At 31.7% G+C, this 19,469-nt stretch overlaps 1 protein-coding gene across 9 annotated transcripts in view; it reads right to left on the reverse strand.

Annotated features, from left to right (window-relative positions):
* LOC126763138 (gamma-aminobutyric acid receptor subunit beta) overlaps nucleotides 1–19,469 on the reverse strand; it is a 106,191-nt gene that overhangs the window by 40,883 nt on the left and 45,839 nt on the right. For all 9 annotated transcript variants that reach the window (XM_050480386.1, XM_050480392.1, XM_050480387.1 and 6 more), the window contains 2 exons: nucleotides 8,808–9,034; nucleotides 2,084–2,166 (listed from right to left, as the gene is read on the reverse strand). In XM_050480386.1, coding sequence (XP_050336343.1) covers nucleotides 2,084–2,166; nucleotides 8,808–9,034 — 310 coding nt within the window. The remainder of the gene's footprint in view (nucleotides 1–2,083; nucleotides 2,167–8,807; nucleotides 9,035–19,469) is intronic.

Consider the following 19,469-nt stretch of genomic DNA (forward strand, 5'->3'; position numbering starts at 1 on the left):
TTATATTTATACGTATTCTTCTCTATCATTTTAGATACTAGCAAAATCACAAAATATTCCCAAAACTACAGATAATGCACCTGACTGTGCCCGAGCGAATCTCCTTCTATCATTACAATTGAAGAAAAGAAGGCGACCGAAAACCAACCAATTGCAACACGTTTCTTTCTTATCTTATTGATTTCATTTATTTACTATCTCTGCTAAATACTGTAAGTTACTTTCTTGTGACTGCAAGTTCCAAGAATATGTATTTTTTGCTAAAATAATACAAATAAAATGCAAAAATTGGCTAAAAGAGCTTTGTAATGAATTTGAAGACTACGATTGGTTGTTGGATAGTTGCTAAAGTGAAGATGGTAGTTTCATAAAGAACGCTGATTTTGAATGTATTTGTAATTAAACTGTTTCAAGTGAGGAATATTTGTACTAACTCAATTTAACGCTGATGATTTAGGTTTGGGTAGTTGAAAAAATAAAAAATAATAATAATTAATTGAAAAAAGTATAATTAGAAAAAAATACGTATTTTGCCTCAAAATAATAAATAATTCATATTTTTTCCAACATAAGCCTGTCGTAAATCAAACACAAGTTGTGCCGTTTTCTTTTGAGTCCGATATTGACAGACCATAACACGCATTTTCAACTTCATTGTTGCTATTTTGTTATTACTAAGCGTTCATTATCAAATAAATTTAAAATTAATATTGTTCATCACATAGTAGGTAAATAGTTAGTTCTGAAATTTCGAAATAGTTTAAGTGAAAGAAATATATAGTATATTTTTGTATAAAGAGATAATCCTTTGACTATGGCATAGATGTACCTAAACCAGCGGTGATTGTATTTGTCGGCGTTTCAATACACTAGGTAGTTTATTTCAGAAATGTTTTGGGTTTCCAAAAATATTTTTTATTGTTTTTGAGGTGGTATATGTTTGCTTTTAGCTCGTGTATAAAGCAGTTTTTTGTTAGTAAGTAAGTCTGGGGCGTCAGTATATCAAGAAACACTTTGACTTTTATGTAGGTATGTCTTAAAGAATTTCCCCTTCATCTATAGTATATATGAAGTATATATATAAGTATATGTTATGATCTAACTTTCACAAAAAGCTTTATGAAACATCACTTAGTTTATTTTTTTGTTGGTTTTTAATGTTGTTTTTAGAAAATATTGTCATTACGAAATACTCTTTTTATAAATCAAATGGATTCGTTTAAGTATAATATAGGCAATTTAAAAACAAAAACAACTACCATACAAAAGTATATGTACTTCTGTAGAGCTTATGCAAGCCTTTAAAAACAACATAACAATCGACAAAGAGCTTTCATATAGCTTGTGCAAAATTTCTTCGCGAAATTTGGAGATGGCATAACTTTATCTTGTTTAAAGTTGACATTTTTATTTAGTCGAAGGTTAACTAAAGTAATTTCAATATTAACCCTTACTGTGGCTTCTGGAGTACCTCAATGCCACCGTTTTTCACATACCAAATTATTTGATAAGTTTGCAAATTTTACAAATTTCTTTTTATAATAATAAATAAACACTTAGTTATATATAGAAATACTTAATTACAAATTGCGTAACGGTTTCGTGGAATACGTTTAGTGTGCTGTTAATGAAATAAGTTTTAATACATCTGAATATAAAGCGCATAAGCTTTCACTAAAAGCTTGTCTAAATATAAGTTTTTATATATTCCTCTTTGCTTATATATATTTATTGTGCATTCTTTTTTAAAAAGATCCTTATTCGTGCACATAATCTGAACTAACGGAAATTTCAAGTCTATATAAAATAAACTGCCTGCATACTTCTTTGAACCTATGGATTGAGTTTATTTTAATAAGGACCCATCTTTCAAACAATCTTAAGTAAAGTAAAATTTAACTTCACTTTGGCTTCACTATAATAGAATTTCGTTCAATTTTAATCTACATAATCTACGTATATATTATAATACTACCACCATTAATCACGTACTCTTATAAATAAGCAAAAACCTTATTGGAATAAGCCTTATGCATTAATAAACATACATATGTATGTGAATAATAATTGAATAATTACTTACAGCTTTCGATTTCTATGTGACACAACTGTCGATCCATAGGAAAGTATTGTAGATTCATTGGACACGATGCGGTAATTGTTAATCTGTAAGTATATATCCGGCAAGAAAATTTTCCAAAAAATCAAAGTATTAGAAAATGGCGTAAACAAGTGTTTTTATAAATCAAATTATTTATTGTTGTAACTTAAATGTTACGTAAATATTAAAATAAGAATATAAAGCACAGTTATTTTTAAGCTTTGTAACGTACAAACAAACTACTAAAAGGATATTCAGACATGTTCGATGTGTTTGATTTCTTACTTTAAGTTTCGCTTCAATAATTTTGCTATTTATTTAAGTATACGTTTCTCAATGACAATTAGTTATTTGCCTCACACTTAATTGTAAACAAGCGTTAAAAATTAAAAAAAATATATAAGCAGGGAAACTAATTAATGAGAGCTTGAAAAACAAAATCCCTGTAGAATCAGATATTCATAACTCCATAGCTTAGTTATTCAAAACAAGAAAAAACGTTAACTCCAAATGCACCGAAGCTAATTTAAGCTTCACAGGTGCATTTCTTTTAGTAACTATGTGTCAAGTTTGTATGGAAGCTATATGCTATAGTAATCTGATCTGAACAATTTCTTTCGATATAACATTATTTCTATAAACAACAACTCATACCAAATTTCGTGAAGATATATCGTCAAATGAAGAAGTTTCTCATGCAAGCATTATGCTATAGTTAACCGATCTGAACAATTTCCTCGGAGATTACATTGTTGCCTTAGAAAATAACCTTTGCCAACTTTTATGAAGATACATTGTCAAATGTGAAAGTTTTCCATACAAGAACTTGATTCCGATCGTTCAGTTTCTATGGCAGCTGTATGTTATAGTGATCCGATATCGGCACTTCCGACAAATGAGCAGCTTCTTGAGGGGACAATGACGTTTGCAAAATTTCAAGGCGAAATCTTAAAAACTGAGGGACTAATTCGTATATATGCAGACAGACGGACATGGCTAAATCGACTCAGCTCAACACACTGATCATTTATATATATACTTTATAGGGTCTCAGACGCTTCCTTCAGGGTGTTACAAACTTTGTGACAAACTTAATATACCCTGTTCAGGGTATAATAATATCCATACAAAGAATAATGTAGAATGTAAGAATATATAAAGTCCAAGTCCGTCTGCAACCGAACACTTGTTATTCTCGCAACTAGCAGGAATTAAAGACAGGAAAATATTTTAAGGTGTAAAAGGTCAACCAGAGGATCGGAGTACAAGCAATTTTAAATACATATACTTATCATTATATATAGTATATGGGAGTTGCGGTAGTATCGACGTGGGTTTTATTAAGATAACCCACGTAAAATCATCAGAGTAAAAGTCAGCCGGATATTTAGTTATTGATTTTTTGCGTTAGATGGGGAATGAGTGGGGTTATCTTCCGATTTCATCCATTTTAACACTGTAGGTAAGAGTTTTTATAGTATTATGCTTATAGTGTTTGGTTAGTAGTTTAGGAGATATGTACATTAAACTTATTTTTCAAAATTGTTTGTCCACAGGTGCCCCTTGCCACTGCGATACTCTGTGCTAAATTAGAATTTAATTTGTTAATTTAGTGCTTAGTTATGGTACTTTATACGTTTTTCGGTTCATGGCGTTTTGTGGGAGTGGCAGTTGTCCGATTAAGCGCATCTACGAACTCGTACTTTTTTCTCCAAGGATTTCGATTAGTTTTAGGTGAAAGCTATTATGCACTGTAGCAACATGTTGCAAGAGTATAAAATTGCTTAAAATTAGGCGTTTAGACAGAATACCTCCGTATATTGTTCTAATTATTTTAAAATTCTTAACAGTGACAACTTGTTCATTTTTAAAAAGGATAATTTGATTACCGTTGACAAAACGCTTTTGAATGAGCCGCTTGCATATAGTTTCTGACATTTCCTTCAGGGTGTTACAAACTGCATGGATAACGTAATATACAGTTGCGGTCAAAATAATAGTAGTGCTACTACTGCACATAGTTAAATGTTTCTATTTTTTCGCGTTTTCTTCTTTGCCCTTTATTCTCCTTAATATAATGTTTTATAGACAGAGTTCAATTAAAAAAGTGCCGTTATAACTGTATACGTTAGCACGTGGAGTCGTTATTTCATTTACTTTCAAATGTGTTGGCTATTGAGTGGGTCAAAATAATAGTAGTGCAAGGAGTAAGCTTCCGAAAAATTCATAAAAAATATTTATTTGTGTCCAAGATTACAAAAAGGTAAGTAATGCATTTTTTGATATATTTTCATAAATTTTTGTGATAATCTGATAAAGATCGTTCAGCTATGGGACGAGGAAAGCACTGCACCGCTGAACAGCGCAACCTTATCAAAAAACTAATTTCAAACGGGAAAACTTACAAAGAAGTTGAAGAAATTATCGGCTGTTCACCGACAATGATTTCAAACGCGTTTTATAACGTTGTAATGAATTTTTTCTAAGTTTTGTTTTACGATTTTATTGTTAAGAGTGGTTGTTCCTTAAAATAAAAACAACGAAAGTATTTAAATGAAAACATTCTACTTCTTCTTCATTTCTTTTTCAATGTGTGGGCACTACTATTATTTTGACCGCAGCTGTATGTACACTGTTCAAGGTACAACGATGCAAACATCGTTAAAAAATTTTGAAGTTTAAGTGCATCTTAGTAAAAAAAATAAAAGCATAAATAATTTTCTATTGCTTTATAATGTATGTTCCATAAGGTTTTCGAAATCCACAAATAACATATTCTGAATATCCTTTTCTTATCTAAAGCATATACATTTTCTTTTTGAGCTCATTAGTATCAATAAATGCTTCCCTATAAAAACATAAAGGTGAAATTGTAAAGTCAGCGAGTTCAATTGGATTGTTAAAAGAGTATTTTACTGTTTACAATATGTTTATAAAAATGTGTTTTTCACATCTTTGATATGTTGCGGCATATAAGTAATGTATTAATAATCTAATGGGCACTAATTCGTAACTAATTACATATTTGAATAGTTTGTGATATATTTGTGAGTTATGCTGGCAAGCTGCACTAAGCTAAGTATGAGTTTAAATGAAAATATAAATTAAGTTTCGCAAATATTTAACTACTTTTTATAAAATAATACAATCTGCTCTAGTTTTTTGGAGTATTTAATTTTTAAATAATATTTTTTGCGTGCTTATTTTCACATACTTCAATATATGAAATGTAAGTGTTTATATGCCTTTATATTTATATATATATATATATATATATATATATATATATATTATATATTAATATATATTATAGCTAATGGTTTTATATGCAAATGAAACTAAATAATGCATAATTACACCTACGTTTCAAAGGCACACACACAAGTGTATGCACGTATTCATATTGCATTGACAATACCTTGCTTTCTGCTTCGTCTTTCTTTGTTGGTTCATTTTGGTTGGGTATGTATATTTACATAAGATTATTGTATGAGCATGGAATATGTGCCAAGCATTTATTAACGAACGACTTACTTACACGCCATCACCTCTTTGCTTTATAACACTTGCTCACGCTCACTACATGCGCACTGCATGTCCTCTTTGCATTTGCCAAACCATGCAACTTCATGTGCATATCCTTTGTTGTGGCGAATTCCTTCAAATTTGCATTTTGCTCCTTGCCTTTGTGCATTTCAATTATTTCATTTTAATTATTTTCTTTTTTTTCTTGTTTTTGGACAGATTCTTGTTTAAAGGTAGTAGAAAATATTTCTCCAGAGAGTGCAAACCTTTTTACGGTGTAAAATACACTGCACACTGTGGTTTTTTTCCTTCCAGCTTTAATTCAACCTTTCTCTTCTTTATTGTATATTTTTTGTTGTACAAAGTATTAGTGCATATTCAATTTTTGTAATGAGTAAGTGTAATGTGTGAGAAGTTCAAGCTAAGTACTTCATGCGCTATGTCTCTACCGACGACTGTTTCAGCTTTTCTGCTGTTCACTTAGCTGTCAAAAAATGCTTTTATCTGAATTTTAGTCAGTTGACTTGAGAGAACACCGCCGCTAAACAGCTGATTTCGATAATTGATTTTAATGAACTAGACAGACCGGAAATTATTCTCACGGTCTTTGAGATTGTTCCAAACACTAGATAAGCCGTAAACTTTATATATTTACTTCGGTACCTGAAATTCTCATATGCTCAGTGCTTTCAACTCACATATAAGTTGAACTTTCCGAAACTATGAGATTGGGTTTTGTATAAAAATTAAAATCTTAATTGGTTTGTAAGAACGTAGGGTACCCAAGATATAATGGTGTCTTATGGTGATATCTCCTATGCTACTTAGTTTTCCATCATTTTTTGATCTGCCTACCATATATAATTCTTTCAACTATTTCAAAGGCGCCGTAAAGAAGACTTTAGAAGCCTTCGATGTAGCTGAACGATGAATGAGTTCCTGAGCGGCCTTGTACTAGAAAAAACTTGTCCGTTTATGCAATCCCTTCTGTACCTACCTATAAGATCAGTTTTGATTTTTTGTGTAACAGCATGTATTTTAGGATTTCATTTGCTGCAGCCATCTGTACTATAATTATTCTGTTTAACCTACAATCTTGAAGTTAAGCCAACCATCTATAAAGTGCTTGCCACAAAAGAATACAGATACTATGATAGCTAACTATGGGTTATAACGGGTGATCCAAGTAGAGGTACTTTTTTATCTGGGCTACACATATCACGCGTGAGTCGTGTCAATCTCTTACGTAATTTTTTTTTAGTATTGTTAGCCATTTCAGCATGAAAATACTTACGCCTGAACAACTTTACAAATCGTTCAACTTTATTACAAAAATTCACTTTCTGTAAAGAATGTTTCGCGTGCTTCGCTCAACTTATGGTCTACTGAGCGCACTATTCGCGATACCATCAGCCATCTGGAGACCCAGCATTCATTATTGGATAATATTAGACCGAATGGACTATGTTCAGCACACAGTGAAGAAAATATAGCAGCCGTAGCTGAGAATGTACACGAAGACCGTGAAGAGTCGATTCGGCTACGTTCGCAGTAACTCGGACTGACGTATGGAACAATTTGGCGCATTAACTTGAAAGTGTCGAAACGACAACGTGTGCAAGAACTGAAGCCAAAGAAGATCCGAGGTTTTAGAGTCAAATGGGTATGTAAACAAGCCAAGCTGCCGCATTTGGGACGAAAAGCAACATGAAGATATTCAAGAGCTGCCATTTCATCAGAAAAATTACGGTGGAATCATCTGTCCATATTTCTTCAAAAATAATGCCGATGAGAATGTAACCGCCAAATGCGACCGTTATCGCGCCATGATAACTGACTATTTGATGCTTGAAATTGAAGCTTGTGATATCGGCAACATTTGGTTTCCACAAGACGACGCCACTTTCCACACATCTCATCAGTCAATGGATTTATTGAGTGGACACTTCGGTGAGCAGATAATTTCATGTTTTGAGCCGATCTATTGGCCACCAAGATCGCGTGATATCACACCTTTAGACTTTTTCTTGTAGGGATATGTAAAGTTTAAGGCCTCTGCAGACAATCCCGTTTCGATTCAGGGCTGGGAGGAAAACATCTCGCGTGTAATTTGCAAGTTACCAGACGAATTGCTGGAACGAGTCATCGAAAATTTAACTCAACGAATAGACCATCTGAAACGTAGCGCCCAACATTTGAAAGAGATAATTTTCAAAACATAAATGCCAAATAATAATCTTTCGACTGATGATAAATTAGAAGTTTCGCAATAAATTAGAAGTTTTTGCATTTTTTTTTCTTAAAAAAAAGTAGGTAGCCTCGACATGGATTATACTTTACTTCTTCAGATAGACAATCAATGATAATTTTCTGGTTATACTAAATGCCTCATTCCCTAAAAATTTAGAAGGCTTTAGGCATGAACTGTATAGAGAATCACTGGATAAAGAAAAAAGAAATGTTTCTCGAATGATTAATATAGAAAATGCAATTCCATCGACCTAACTTTAGCTTGTAATAGTTTCCCTCAAAATTTAAATCAAATAAATATATGAATGAAGAGCAAAAATATTTTTAAGAATATTTTAGCAAACTTAGGCTAGTAAAGTTATTTTATTTTAGTATATATGTATTGAAGTTTCCTTACTAACTTGGTCTGTTATTTTAATGGTTGCCTTAAAATCGCTTTCAAGACACAGCGCATGAAGACAGTAATTACCATTGTTTTCAAATTTTAATCATATTGATCAGCTATAATAATGTTGGTAATATCTATACCTTAGTTAGTATAAATACATATATGTATATAAAATGATTCACTTTTGCCAATTGAACTCACTTTAAATGAAATTATGTGCCCATTTTGATCATATAAAATAATAAATAAAGTGAAATTATAATTAAACACATAGAACGACATTTAGTAAGTATTAATACATATATATGTATGTATATATACAAAGAAAAACCAAAATTTGTACACCGAACAAGACAGCAATAAATAATTTAATATTTTTATTGTTTGGTTTGCTTTTTTGTTTCAGTTGGTTTCAAGAAAATCACACGACATTTATTTTAAATGAAAAAATATTGATATTTTTTAAACTTTTGTTTTAGAAAGATGAATCATAAAAATTCGTTTTCTGTAAGAAATAGTTAGAAATTTAATTTGTTTTGTTACCTAATACTTCGTGTTATTGATCCAGAATGATGAACACGTATGAATTCATTACTTGTTGTTGCAATATGAAAATATGATTGTTTTTCATTTACAAAAAAGGTGTCAGGTACCCAAATATTTTTTATGAACTCAGATCCAACCGATAGTGTTTCTACACCAGGCCGTTTTCTATACGCTAAACGAGGATCGGTCCAAAATTGACGAAAGTAAAAATCCAATGTAAAGTCCTGATAAAATATTTTATAGATTTTTGTTTCGCGCATATCCAATTTGCAATTTCGAGCGTTTTTGGTTGGTTTTTAAGTGATTTTGTTTGCCATTTCAGATACAGTAAATAATACGACAGTTGTTGTTGGTGGTTTACATGGGCGTGGGGCCGAGTAGACATAGCGGTAGTAGTTAACGTGCCGATTGTGCGTAGAGCCAGTTCGATTTGAAAGAGGAAAAAGTTTTTGCAAATTTTGCAAAAATATGAACAAAGAAAACTTTTATTAGTATGTTATGCATAAAGCCAAAATATAAACAAGTTTGTTTCTGTATCAAGAGTAGTAAAAGCATAACTGTTCTAATCAAAATTGTGTTTAATATCGAACAAAACAGAATAAGAATTATAAATCATACATATAAAGGCTACACGTGACAAAAATTGAAAAAATTTTCAAGCAAAGTAAATAATAATTTCAATCTAAATCCAGCGTAACCATAGAAATTGAAAACGAACCGTGAAAACATGCCTTTATTCTCGAACTATTTTATATGCCTACATTTAAAATTTAAACGAGTATTTTATAAAATGAAGAACATTTTATATCTTTTAAAACATTTTTAAAGTACTTTTTTATATTTTTTTATGAGCATGAAACAATTAACGAAATTCCGTGCAACGGTACATGCGTGATATCCCATAAGCATGAAAGAGAACATTATAGAAAAGCTCAAAAAAGCAAGCAAGCATTATTCCTGAATTAGCTAATGAACGTAAATTTATTATATTTATGAAAAAACTAAAACTTTCTAATTAGAAATGGTTAACTGTTATGATATATTTACACTTTGTGATCGTATGCTGCGTAAAAACGCAAAAAATGAAATTATCTATGGGCTAGCTAATCTTCATTGATTTAAATTACACGTTTATAATGACTTCTTTTCCTTTAATCTTTCAAGGTTTCAAGTAGAGCAATCGGCTTTAAAAAGTACCTCTTTTGTATTTAAATTTAATTTTTTTATATATTTTAAATATATTATGTTATTCATAGTTGTGGAAAAAATGTATCTTGTTTTAGTGAATGTATAAAATTATAATTAATTAATACGTAGATAAGTGTATGCAACCGGTACGAAATACAAGTACTTCAGCAATCTCAGTTAGAAAGTGAGAGGAATGATATTAGATCTACAACCTGATACAGATCTATAACTTGATCTGATATCATCACTCTCACAAAATTATCAAAATTTTCTAAATCTACTTAAACAATAAACAACGTTTTTAGTTTTTGTGTATACTTCAATTCCCTCAGACTTTGCGAGGATAAGTACACATGCAAGTTTGTCATTAGGAGGGTTAAGTTACTAACCCTGGCGATTTTCTAAAGAGTCTATAATAACTATTTTATTACAATATTTTAAATAGTTTACCTTATACCTTTTTTATTTTTATTTTTTTAGTTTTGTTTGCATTATTTTCATAATTTAACACCTATAGAAGCCAATAGCTTTCAGTAAAATGTTTACATGAACTGTCCTCTGTACACTCTTTCGTAGTATGACTTATTTGTTATATAGTTAGCATTGAAAAACTAAACTTTATACCTCCAAGCTTCCTTTTTAGGTATGGCTATCACAATAAACAGCATTCAAAATAGAAATTTTAGCATATCAGTTATCAACAGCTTCATTTAAAATCCAGTCACACTTTCAGCACGGCACGAACGGAATACCGGAATATGGGAATCTTAGTGTTTCCAGTCCACTTTATTCCACTCATATCGATTATCCTTGTATCGTATATCAGCCAGAGTGTCTTGGGAAGCAGAGCACCAGTGAAAAGTGTTTTCAGAAGTAAGCAACTTCACTTCTACTGGGTGCCAGGCCACAAAGGCATCGAGAGTAATGGAATAGTGGACGAGATGTCCAAGAATGATGTATGGCTAACATCCGAAAACGTGATCAACATTGGGAAACCCATGCATTGTCTATACGACGATCTTAACAAAAGCATGGTAAAGAAAATCAAAACGCGTTGGCAAAAGTCACCAACTGTAAGATCGGAAAGACACAAAATTCATATTAGCACTCGATAGAGAGAGGAACATGATGGAAATACTAACTGGTCACAGATTGAGAAAACTGCAGTGAATGTCTTGAGCAAGTCACTAGGGAAATAATGGAGCATCTGTTGCGCACTTGTCTCGCATTGGCAAGACTACGCTTTAAGAATTTGGGGTCCCCGCTGTATGATACACTGGAGGAGGTATCGATAGTGAAGTCAAAGAGTGTGCTAAAATACGCAGCAAGCGCAGGTATCTTAAAGAATGGCTACTCCTCTTGGACGTAGCAACTGAACTCTCCATCCGGTATCGCATCTATGCGTGGCTTACTGGCCTACCAGATTCGCCTAACCTAACCCAACCTATCGTTCAATAGACAGAAAGTCCTTACGCAATAGAGTGTTTACATTAATGGGAAATACACAAATTCCTATTAAATTAGTTTCTGACGTTTCATGTAGCTAAAGATCATAAACATACATATCTCTTAATATATGAGCAACCTTACTGAAATTAAGAAATTAAACTTGAGTCTTTCTTAGTGGTTAGGGAAGTGGCTTGTTGCTAGAGACCAAAAACTGGATACCGATTTACCAAGTTCTATGTTTATCATCTTTCTGGTGAACTTTATGTTGCCATTTATTTTTAATTTATTTATGTATGATATCTTAATAAAATTAAGTTAAATAAATTTGAAAATAGTGAACATGGTAGTAAAAGCACGCGACACGTTCTCCTAGCCTACGTACATTCATTGTAATATTATAGAAATGTTGGTTTACTTGATATTTGTTAGCAAGAGAGAATTATAAAAAAATGTTTTGATAATGTTACTCTGATCAAGTTTTAAATCAGTGAACAAAACTGGTGTCAAAAATTGTTCAAACCCCAAATATATCCGCTATAATGATTCCATACCTTCTCTGTGTTGTTATCGGTAAATATTTCATTAGAATTAAGTGTGTATACCTGTAGTTTCTTGATTATATGTAGTATTATTATTTTCATGTATAACGAGTATTCCTAAAATATTAAGCGGAAAATTCCGCTACCGTAATGTGAGAACAAAAAATGGTATCCGCCTTGTTCCAGCACTAATATGACAAGTATTCTAATTCCTCTTAGTGGTTTTGGTATAAGGCAATTTTCTAACAAAAATAGACACCTGTCATATGCCTATACCTGTCAGCAGCAGGTTAAAATTGTATGATACATACATATATGTATGTAATGTAAAGTAGTAAATCGTAAGCAATAAGAACTCAATTGCGACTTTTTTGGTGATACGAAATCTTGCATTTCAGGTGATGATTCATAACATACTACATATTGAATTTCGTTTCTATTATTATTTTTAAGTATTGTTCCTTAAATATTAAGCGGTAAATTCGACTAGCGTAATGGGAGATCAAAATATCGGCCTTGTCCCAGCACTAATATGACGAGTATTCGAATTTCTGTTAGTTGAGTTGGTGTAGGTGTCTAGTAAATACATAATATATACAGTAGTAAAGTATAATTTCCCATCAAAAATAAACGCTATCAGTAAGCAATTTCGTCCAATAGAAAGGTTTATTTCATATGTATTTTACAAAAACAAATAAAAAAAAAGAAATATAAATAAACAAATATCGAATTATTCAAAGTTTTGCCGTTCGTCATCTACCAGGAAGTGAATATTTTATGAGTGTAAGCATGTCTGCAACTACGTGCTTTTTACGCAGCTCGTGTTATGTCTACCTTCTGATTGCATTGATCTCAAGCAAATGTTGCGTATACGCAATATGCAACTAGTTGTTGGTCACTGCGTATATATACAATAACTTTATGGTGAATATCTCATTGATATTTGGTAGATGGGTAAATTGTGTAATATGCTTGTAAAATTTGATGATTTAACTAAATATGAGAATATTTGTCTTATAAAGCTCAACGTTGATGTTTAAAAAATTATATGTACTAAAGGCAATTTATGCAACTTTATTAATAAATGTATTCAATTAGCAAATGTTATTTTATTTGTTTAACTTGTGTATTCTTATTTATATTACATTATGTAAATGTATTTGTATACGTTTTATACATCTTTATTTGGCATAAATGCACATTATTAACGTTTATTACACTTTATTCTCATTGTTTACAGATATGTATATATGTACATAATATACATTAAACGAATTATTACACAATATACACTATAGTATGTATATGGTAAATAGTTAATACAAGAAATTGATTTGGTTTCCACTCGAGTTCCTTAACAATAGCGAAATGTAGGCAAAATCAAATGAAAGGAAAACTCAATCGCTTTCTAATAATAAACTATTTCCTAACAAATTAAGGCATATAAGGAATAAAATAAGCAGTGTACGCACTATATGGCATAACTAAATTATTGCTACTAGTTAAATGAATATACAATTCTGGGTTTTGTGGTGAATTAAGGGGATTATTTATGAGTCGAGTAGAAAGGAATTTTGCAATTTTTTGGCACAGTTTAACTTCCTGCCTACTAATGTACAAGAATGTCCGCATGTAAGTATGTATTTACATATATTTATGTTTATCTGGGTGAAATTATAATAAAAACATACTTCTAAGGTATACCATGAAATAAAAAGTGATATCGTTTTATTTTTGGAATTAATGTGTGTGTGTGCTTTGCGTATTTTGTTTGCATGTGTCTTAAACGTAAAGATATACTGGTGCGTTTATTTGAAATTCAGTCTGTTTATATATATGTGTAGTATAAATACCGTAAAACTCAGCACTGTGTGTATTTATAATATTTTTGCGCGCTTATAATATAAAATATATTTGTATATATTTATATATTTATTATTATTTATATACCATATGTAGATATTGCAATTGCGCAAAACAAGCTGGGGTGAAATGGAACCTGTAACCATTAATGTCTGCATGTATGTATTTTCAATGAATATTACGCACACACATCCTTATGGTGTTCTCACATTAGTTTTCTAAATAGAACATCCGTAAATTGAATTTATAGGGTCAAATGTTTTATAAATAAGATAGCGTTAATATAAACTTAGTAAAAGTTGCATTGGGATATGGTTGAATGAAAGCTCATAGGAAGAAATAATATTTTACATACAATGAGATGAGTATATATGTGTACATAACTACTTGTATATATATACAAAAAATAAATGCAAATTAAAGAACAATAATAAAAAATATTTTAATACTCTTCGCAAAAGTTTCCCTTCAAGAGCCTGATATTAATAAGTTATATGCTATATTTATCTGAGCTATGCAATTTTTTCCTCATCAAACTGTTGTCTTAGACAATAATCAGTACCAAATTTTGGTATAATACCTCATCAAATAAAAAAGTTTGCAACCACAAATCATGATTTTGATCGTGTATTATGTATGACAGCTACATCCTTTAGTAGACCGGTATCGATTCCAAAAAATGTGGAGCCTCTTTAGGTGAAAACAGCGTTTGAAAGTTTTCAAATTAGTATATTAAATACTGGGGGATTACTTCGCATATGTACAGACGGACAGTCAGACAGAAAGAAGTCGAATTAGCTAATCACCCAGATCATTTACTTTTTTCCATCCAAAATTTACAAATACATTTTTTTTTGTGTAAAATATTTTTTGTTAGCTTGTGTTTTAAGGCAAAATATTACACACGGATATTTTTATGTAGACACAACATGAAAAATTTGTTTATTAAAAATTTTTCAACGCTTGAAAAATACCTCTAAATATTTCCATATACGGATACCAAGAAAAGTATTTTTTTATAAAATTAACCACCCGACTACAAATCTTCACCCTTTTCGCATTTTAAGAACTTTTTCATTTTTATTTTATTTTAAGAATTATTTCATTTCGAACTATTCAGAATGTAATGCCGCATGTTCTGTGCAGCTAAGGCCGGGCAGAGTATACATAATTATTGCCGATATTCTACAAAACACGGTGACTATCGTTAAAAAAAAGGCCGGAATTATGGGCCGTCGCATACTGCTTTGATTCTTCGTTAGTTTATCGCCGAGTCTTCAACGAATAGCGAACCGCAAACACCGTACTTGCTTGATTTAGCTCCTTGTGACTTCTGGCTATTCAGCAAACTCAAACGAAATTTTCAGAGACCGATTTGTGTCCATTGAGGAGAATAAAGTGATTCGCTAAACGCATTGGAGGCTCTTCCGGAAATTGACTTCAACAACACATTCGAAGATTGGAAAAAACGTTAGTACAAGTGTATTGGGGATAAATTAGACTTTGAGATTGACAACATAGATTTTTAAGAATAAATGAAGAATTTTAAATTAATAAACAAAGTCTTAGTATTTTTTGCTCATAGTAGTACTTAATGGTATTCTAAAAAAAAAACAAAACGATTAACATTTTTTAGTAACAATAGTAATGATAAAGAGTTATCGAAATTGTACCGGCAATGGGTAAGTTTAGCGTATTTAAACGGATATCTAAATCAAATTTATTTAAATAATGCTAATCATGTAGAAAAAATGAAGTAATGCTTTGAGTAATGGTAGTGTTCAGAAGGTAATTCATGTGAAAATTGCTTAAGATAATACCGTGTTAGTGAGCAGTATTTGCATTTTTATATCAATTAAGAAAAATAATATTGGAAACGGATTAGTGAGGTAATGACATTGAATTACTTATAATTTCAAATGCAACTGCATTCGAAAATTAATATTATGGAGTAATGATAATAAAACCTAAAATTGTGATTGAAGTATGTACAGATATTTAAATATTTTGGTAACAGCACTGTAACTAGAATGGTAATGGTGGTGGTAATTGGAGTAGTATTTGGAAGTACAAATTATCAAGAAATAGTTTGCCTATAAATTGAAGTTTCAAATTTTAATTGATAATACTTATATCTAGTATTAATAATACTTAACTTTAGCTATTTTCACTTCTTGACAGAACCAGTTGACCAGTTTTCACAGTAAAAAATTTGTAAACTTATGCCGTTCTTGGTGGGGCTTTAGCTTTTAAATCGATTTAGACTTAAAAAAATTAGCATATAAATTGAACCTGACTAACTATTATAATAATTAAAATTACGTTATGTAAGGAGGAGTGCGTTTCTTGTTACCTCGTTTACCTTAACACCCCAAGCGAGAATTTGTGCAGAAAAATTGCAAGTAAACGTTGTGCACTTTTGATTTATATGTGCGTTTGGTTTTGCATATACATTTAAAAAAATGCCACTTGCATGTAAATGATCGTATGCATGAGCTACGTAGGTTGAATGCATAAGTTATGCTAATATTAAGCAATGCATGAGATGCAAAGACTTACGCAAATGAATTACATTAGGACATGAAAGCTAAAGCAAGTGGTGTAAGGGTTAATGATGGCGCTAATCTTCGTGTCTTTTATGTAAATATTTTCCACAACTTTTTCACTTATACAGCTATGAATTATTCTATGTAAATATGTATGTATTAGATTGTGCTCTAACCTACACAATAACCTTGCTTACAAACGTACCATACAGCTGAATGTAGTAAATACTTGTTCCAGCTTGTAGTTTATGATTTAATGTCTAACTAAGAATGCATAAATTAAATATTAAACAGTTCCTGTGCCTGTGCTTGCCTGGCAGCGAAACGACTACACGTGTTTATGTTAATATTTATGTATGTCAATATTTTTGTATGTAAAAGCTTGCACGCTTGACAACATATTGATAAAAATATATGAATGTCGATATGTGAACGTGTGTGCGTATTCGTGCGTTCATGTTGTCTTACACGGCTAGCGGCGCCTTTTACTCGTCATTACACGAAAAATGCAAACAAATAAAAGCAAAACTTAAATAACAACTCAAGGCCAAGCAAAATGTACAGCATAATCATAAATTTGCATTAAGGCAAAAATGACTGACAGTATGTTAGAAGCCTTTACAGGGTGTGAGCCACTAGTTGAGTGAGTTTATATGAACTAATGGAATAAAATGTTTTACACGGCCAATTTGATTTGAGCTAGACATCTTTCTACGTACGTGTACGTTTGAGTATAAATGGCAATCAAAATGTTGATTTATTTCAGGCATAGAAAAATTTTTGGAGATCACTCGGCATAACTGAATTGAAAAGTGCAGAGCTCATGCTCTCTCACTCTCTTTTCACTCTTTAATCATTATTTTTGGTTAGTTTATATAGATACTACTGTAATATCCTCAAAACAAGCGCCAATTCATTTTGAAAAATTTGTGTATTCCCTTGATACCGAAGGCGGTTAACAGGATGATCAAAGCAAACAAGTCTAAATTGCTAGTAAAAGAAGTAATTTTTTCAGAAGTTTAAGCTATTGGCTCAAAAACAGAAATTATTATCAAAAGTCTTATTTCTTCAGTTATTATACGACAAATACATCTAAGAAAGTCGTGTAAAAATTTTGAGTTAATCGGTCAATAAGTTTTAGCAAAATTTTCCTCACCAACTTTTTGAAAAAGTTCTGTTAACTTATACGCTCACAAAATAATGAAAATATTTCCCAGATCAACCCAAAAATGACAGAGAGTATTCTCAAAGATATCCTTATATAAGACAAAATGCAAAAAACATATTCCTTGAATTGCACAAGTGGATACAACCCCTTCACAGAACAAAACGGAAATGTCTGTTAAATATAAAACGATAAAAAATGGTATTACTAACTAACCACTAAACGTGAACTCATCCCTAACTTATTGCAATTTTTTCACGATTTCTTGTAGTTTATTAAATGCTATTTCTGCATTTAGGTAAAGCTAAATGACCAGCGGCATTCTCGGGCTTTCTATTTCTAGCCTCTATATCAGCTTTGAACTTGACTATGAGTAGAATTATATCTTTCAGTGCTTTGGTAGAACTCTGGGCTAGTGGTTGCGGCATAGTGCCACCTGACTATGATGGAGTCACACCCATGAGAGAAGGCTGACGGACTAATGTCGCAACTCCCCGTCCTGTTAAAACCCTTGCAGTCCGCAGGTTCTCTTCCCTCGTTATTAATATGGCACTGGTCGACTCTGAACTCATTGCCTCCTAAGGGCATGCAACAACCATCGCCTTGGCCTCTTAATGGGGATACATTCAGCATGGAGAAGCAAAAAAATAAAAAGAACGATGGCGAACAGGTGACAATTAAAAGTGAAAGTATGTGGAGCCCGAAGTCCACATCTGTCCTGGGGGAGTGCTGCTCCTAGGGAGTCTGCTACCCCAGTCGCAAGTAGTTCGGCGTTAACAGAAGGTCGGTGGAAATAGATAGAAACTTAAACGATATACGCGGCGGATTTGTTGGCCGTAGCAAGGGAACATCTGCTAGACTCATGATATGCTCTACAGTGGACAAGGGTAGCCAGGAAGCAGAAGGCAGGTCGCCGCTTAGCAGCCAAAATCGTGGAGCGCTACATTGTCAAACATGCTGACCAGGTGTATGAGCAGCATTCTAACTCACTTGAATAGGCCAGAAAGTCCCACACACACAGCAAGATACTTACATTTAAATTGAAGTAGCCATTTTTTTAAAAACTATGGATTAGTTGTAGAGTTTTGTGTCATAAAGGCAGGTTCCATTGAATAAATGTATTTAGCGCGACTCTAATGTTATGTTTAAAAAGAGAAGTAATTCTGGTCCTTAAGAAATCTTTCACAAAGTCTGTAATGAGCTGTGATTAATCAATGAAAGTTAATTTTCATAAGAAAATGCATTTTAATGATATTTGGAACATTCAGTTCGAACCAGGGAACTGCTGAGTGTTAGCCTACATATCAAGTTCGTTAAAAAAAAAAAATCTTACACGATATTGTATGCAATTTTCCTAATAGACCAAAGTATAATAGATAACTTTTAAAAGTAAAAAAAAAATTATAGTTGGATGAAATCCATTTGAAGCGAAAAATAAAGGGAAAAATAATTTACGAGCGGTCTGAAGTTGGGAAGAGGAAGGGGAGGGGCTTTGTTAAATTCTCAAGGGTTAAAAACGGTTTATCTCAATTTCCAGCAGATTTACTAACCCCATAGACAAATATTGTATTGACAAGTTGCAGAAAATAAAAAAAAACTACATATTTTGTGTTTACACCTATTTCACATAACCTCAAAGTAGATGAGAAAAAGTTAAAACTTTATTTTATTTTTATCTTCCACTTTTTTCAAAGGCTTCGGCACCGGTCTATAATTTATAACTTCAAGTTAATCGGAGGGAAAGTAAAATTAAACAAAGTTTATGAAAATTTGTGCAAGAAAAATTATAAAAAGAAAAACATAACAAAATGCATATGTTAAAAAAAATATGAAGTTATAGATTTCAAAATTAATGGAAAAATATTTAAATTGGTTATTTCCTGCATGTAACCCTCAATTATTTGACTCA

Source organism: Bactrocera neohumeralis, chromosome 6, assembly GCF_024586455.1.
Source record: "Bactrocera neohumeralis isolate Rockhampton chromosome 6, APGP_CSIRO_Bneo_wtdbg2-racon-allhic-juicebox.fasta_v2, whole genome shotgun sequence".
Lineage (NCBI taxonomy): Eukaryota > Metazoa > Arthropoda > Insecta > Diptera > Tephritidae > Bactrocera > Bactrocera neohumeralis.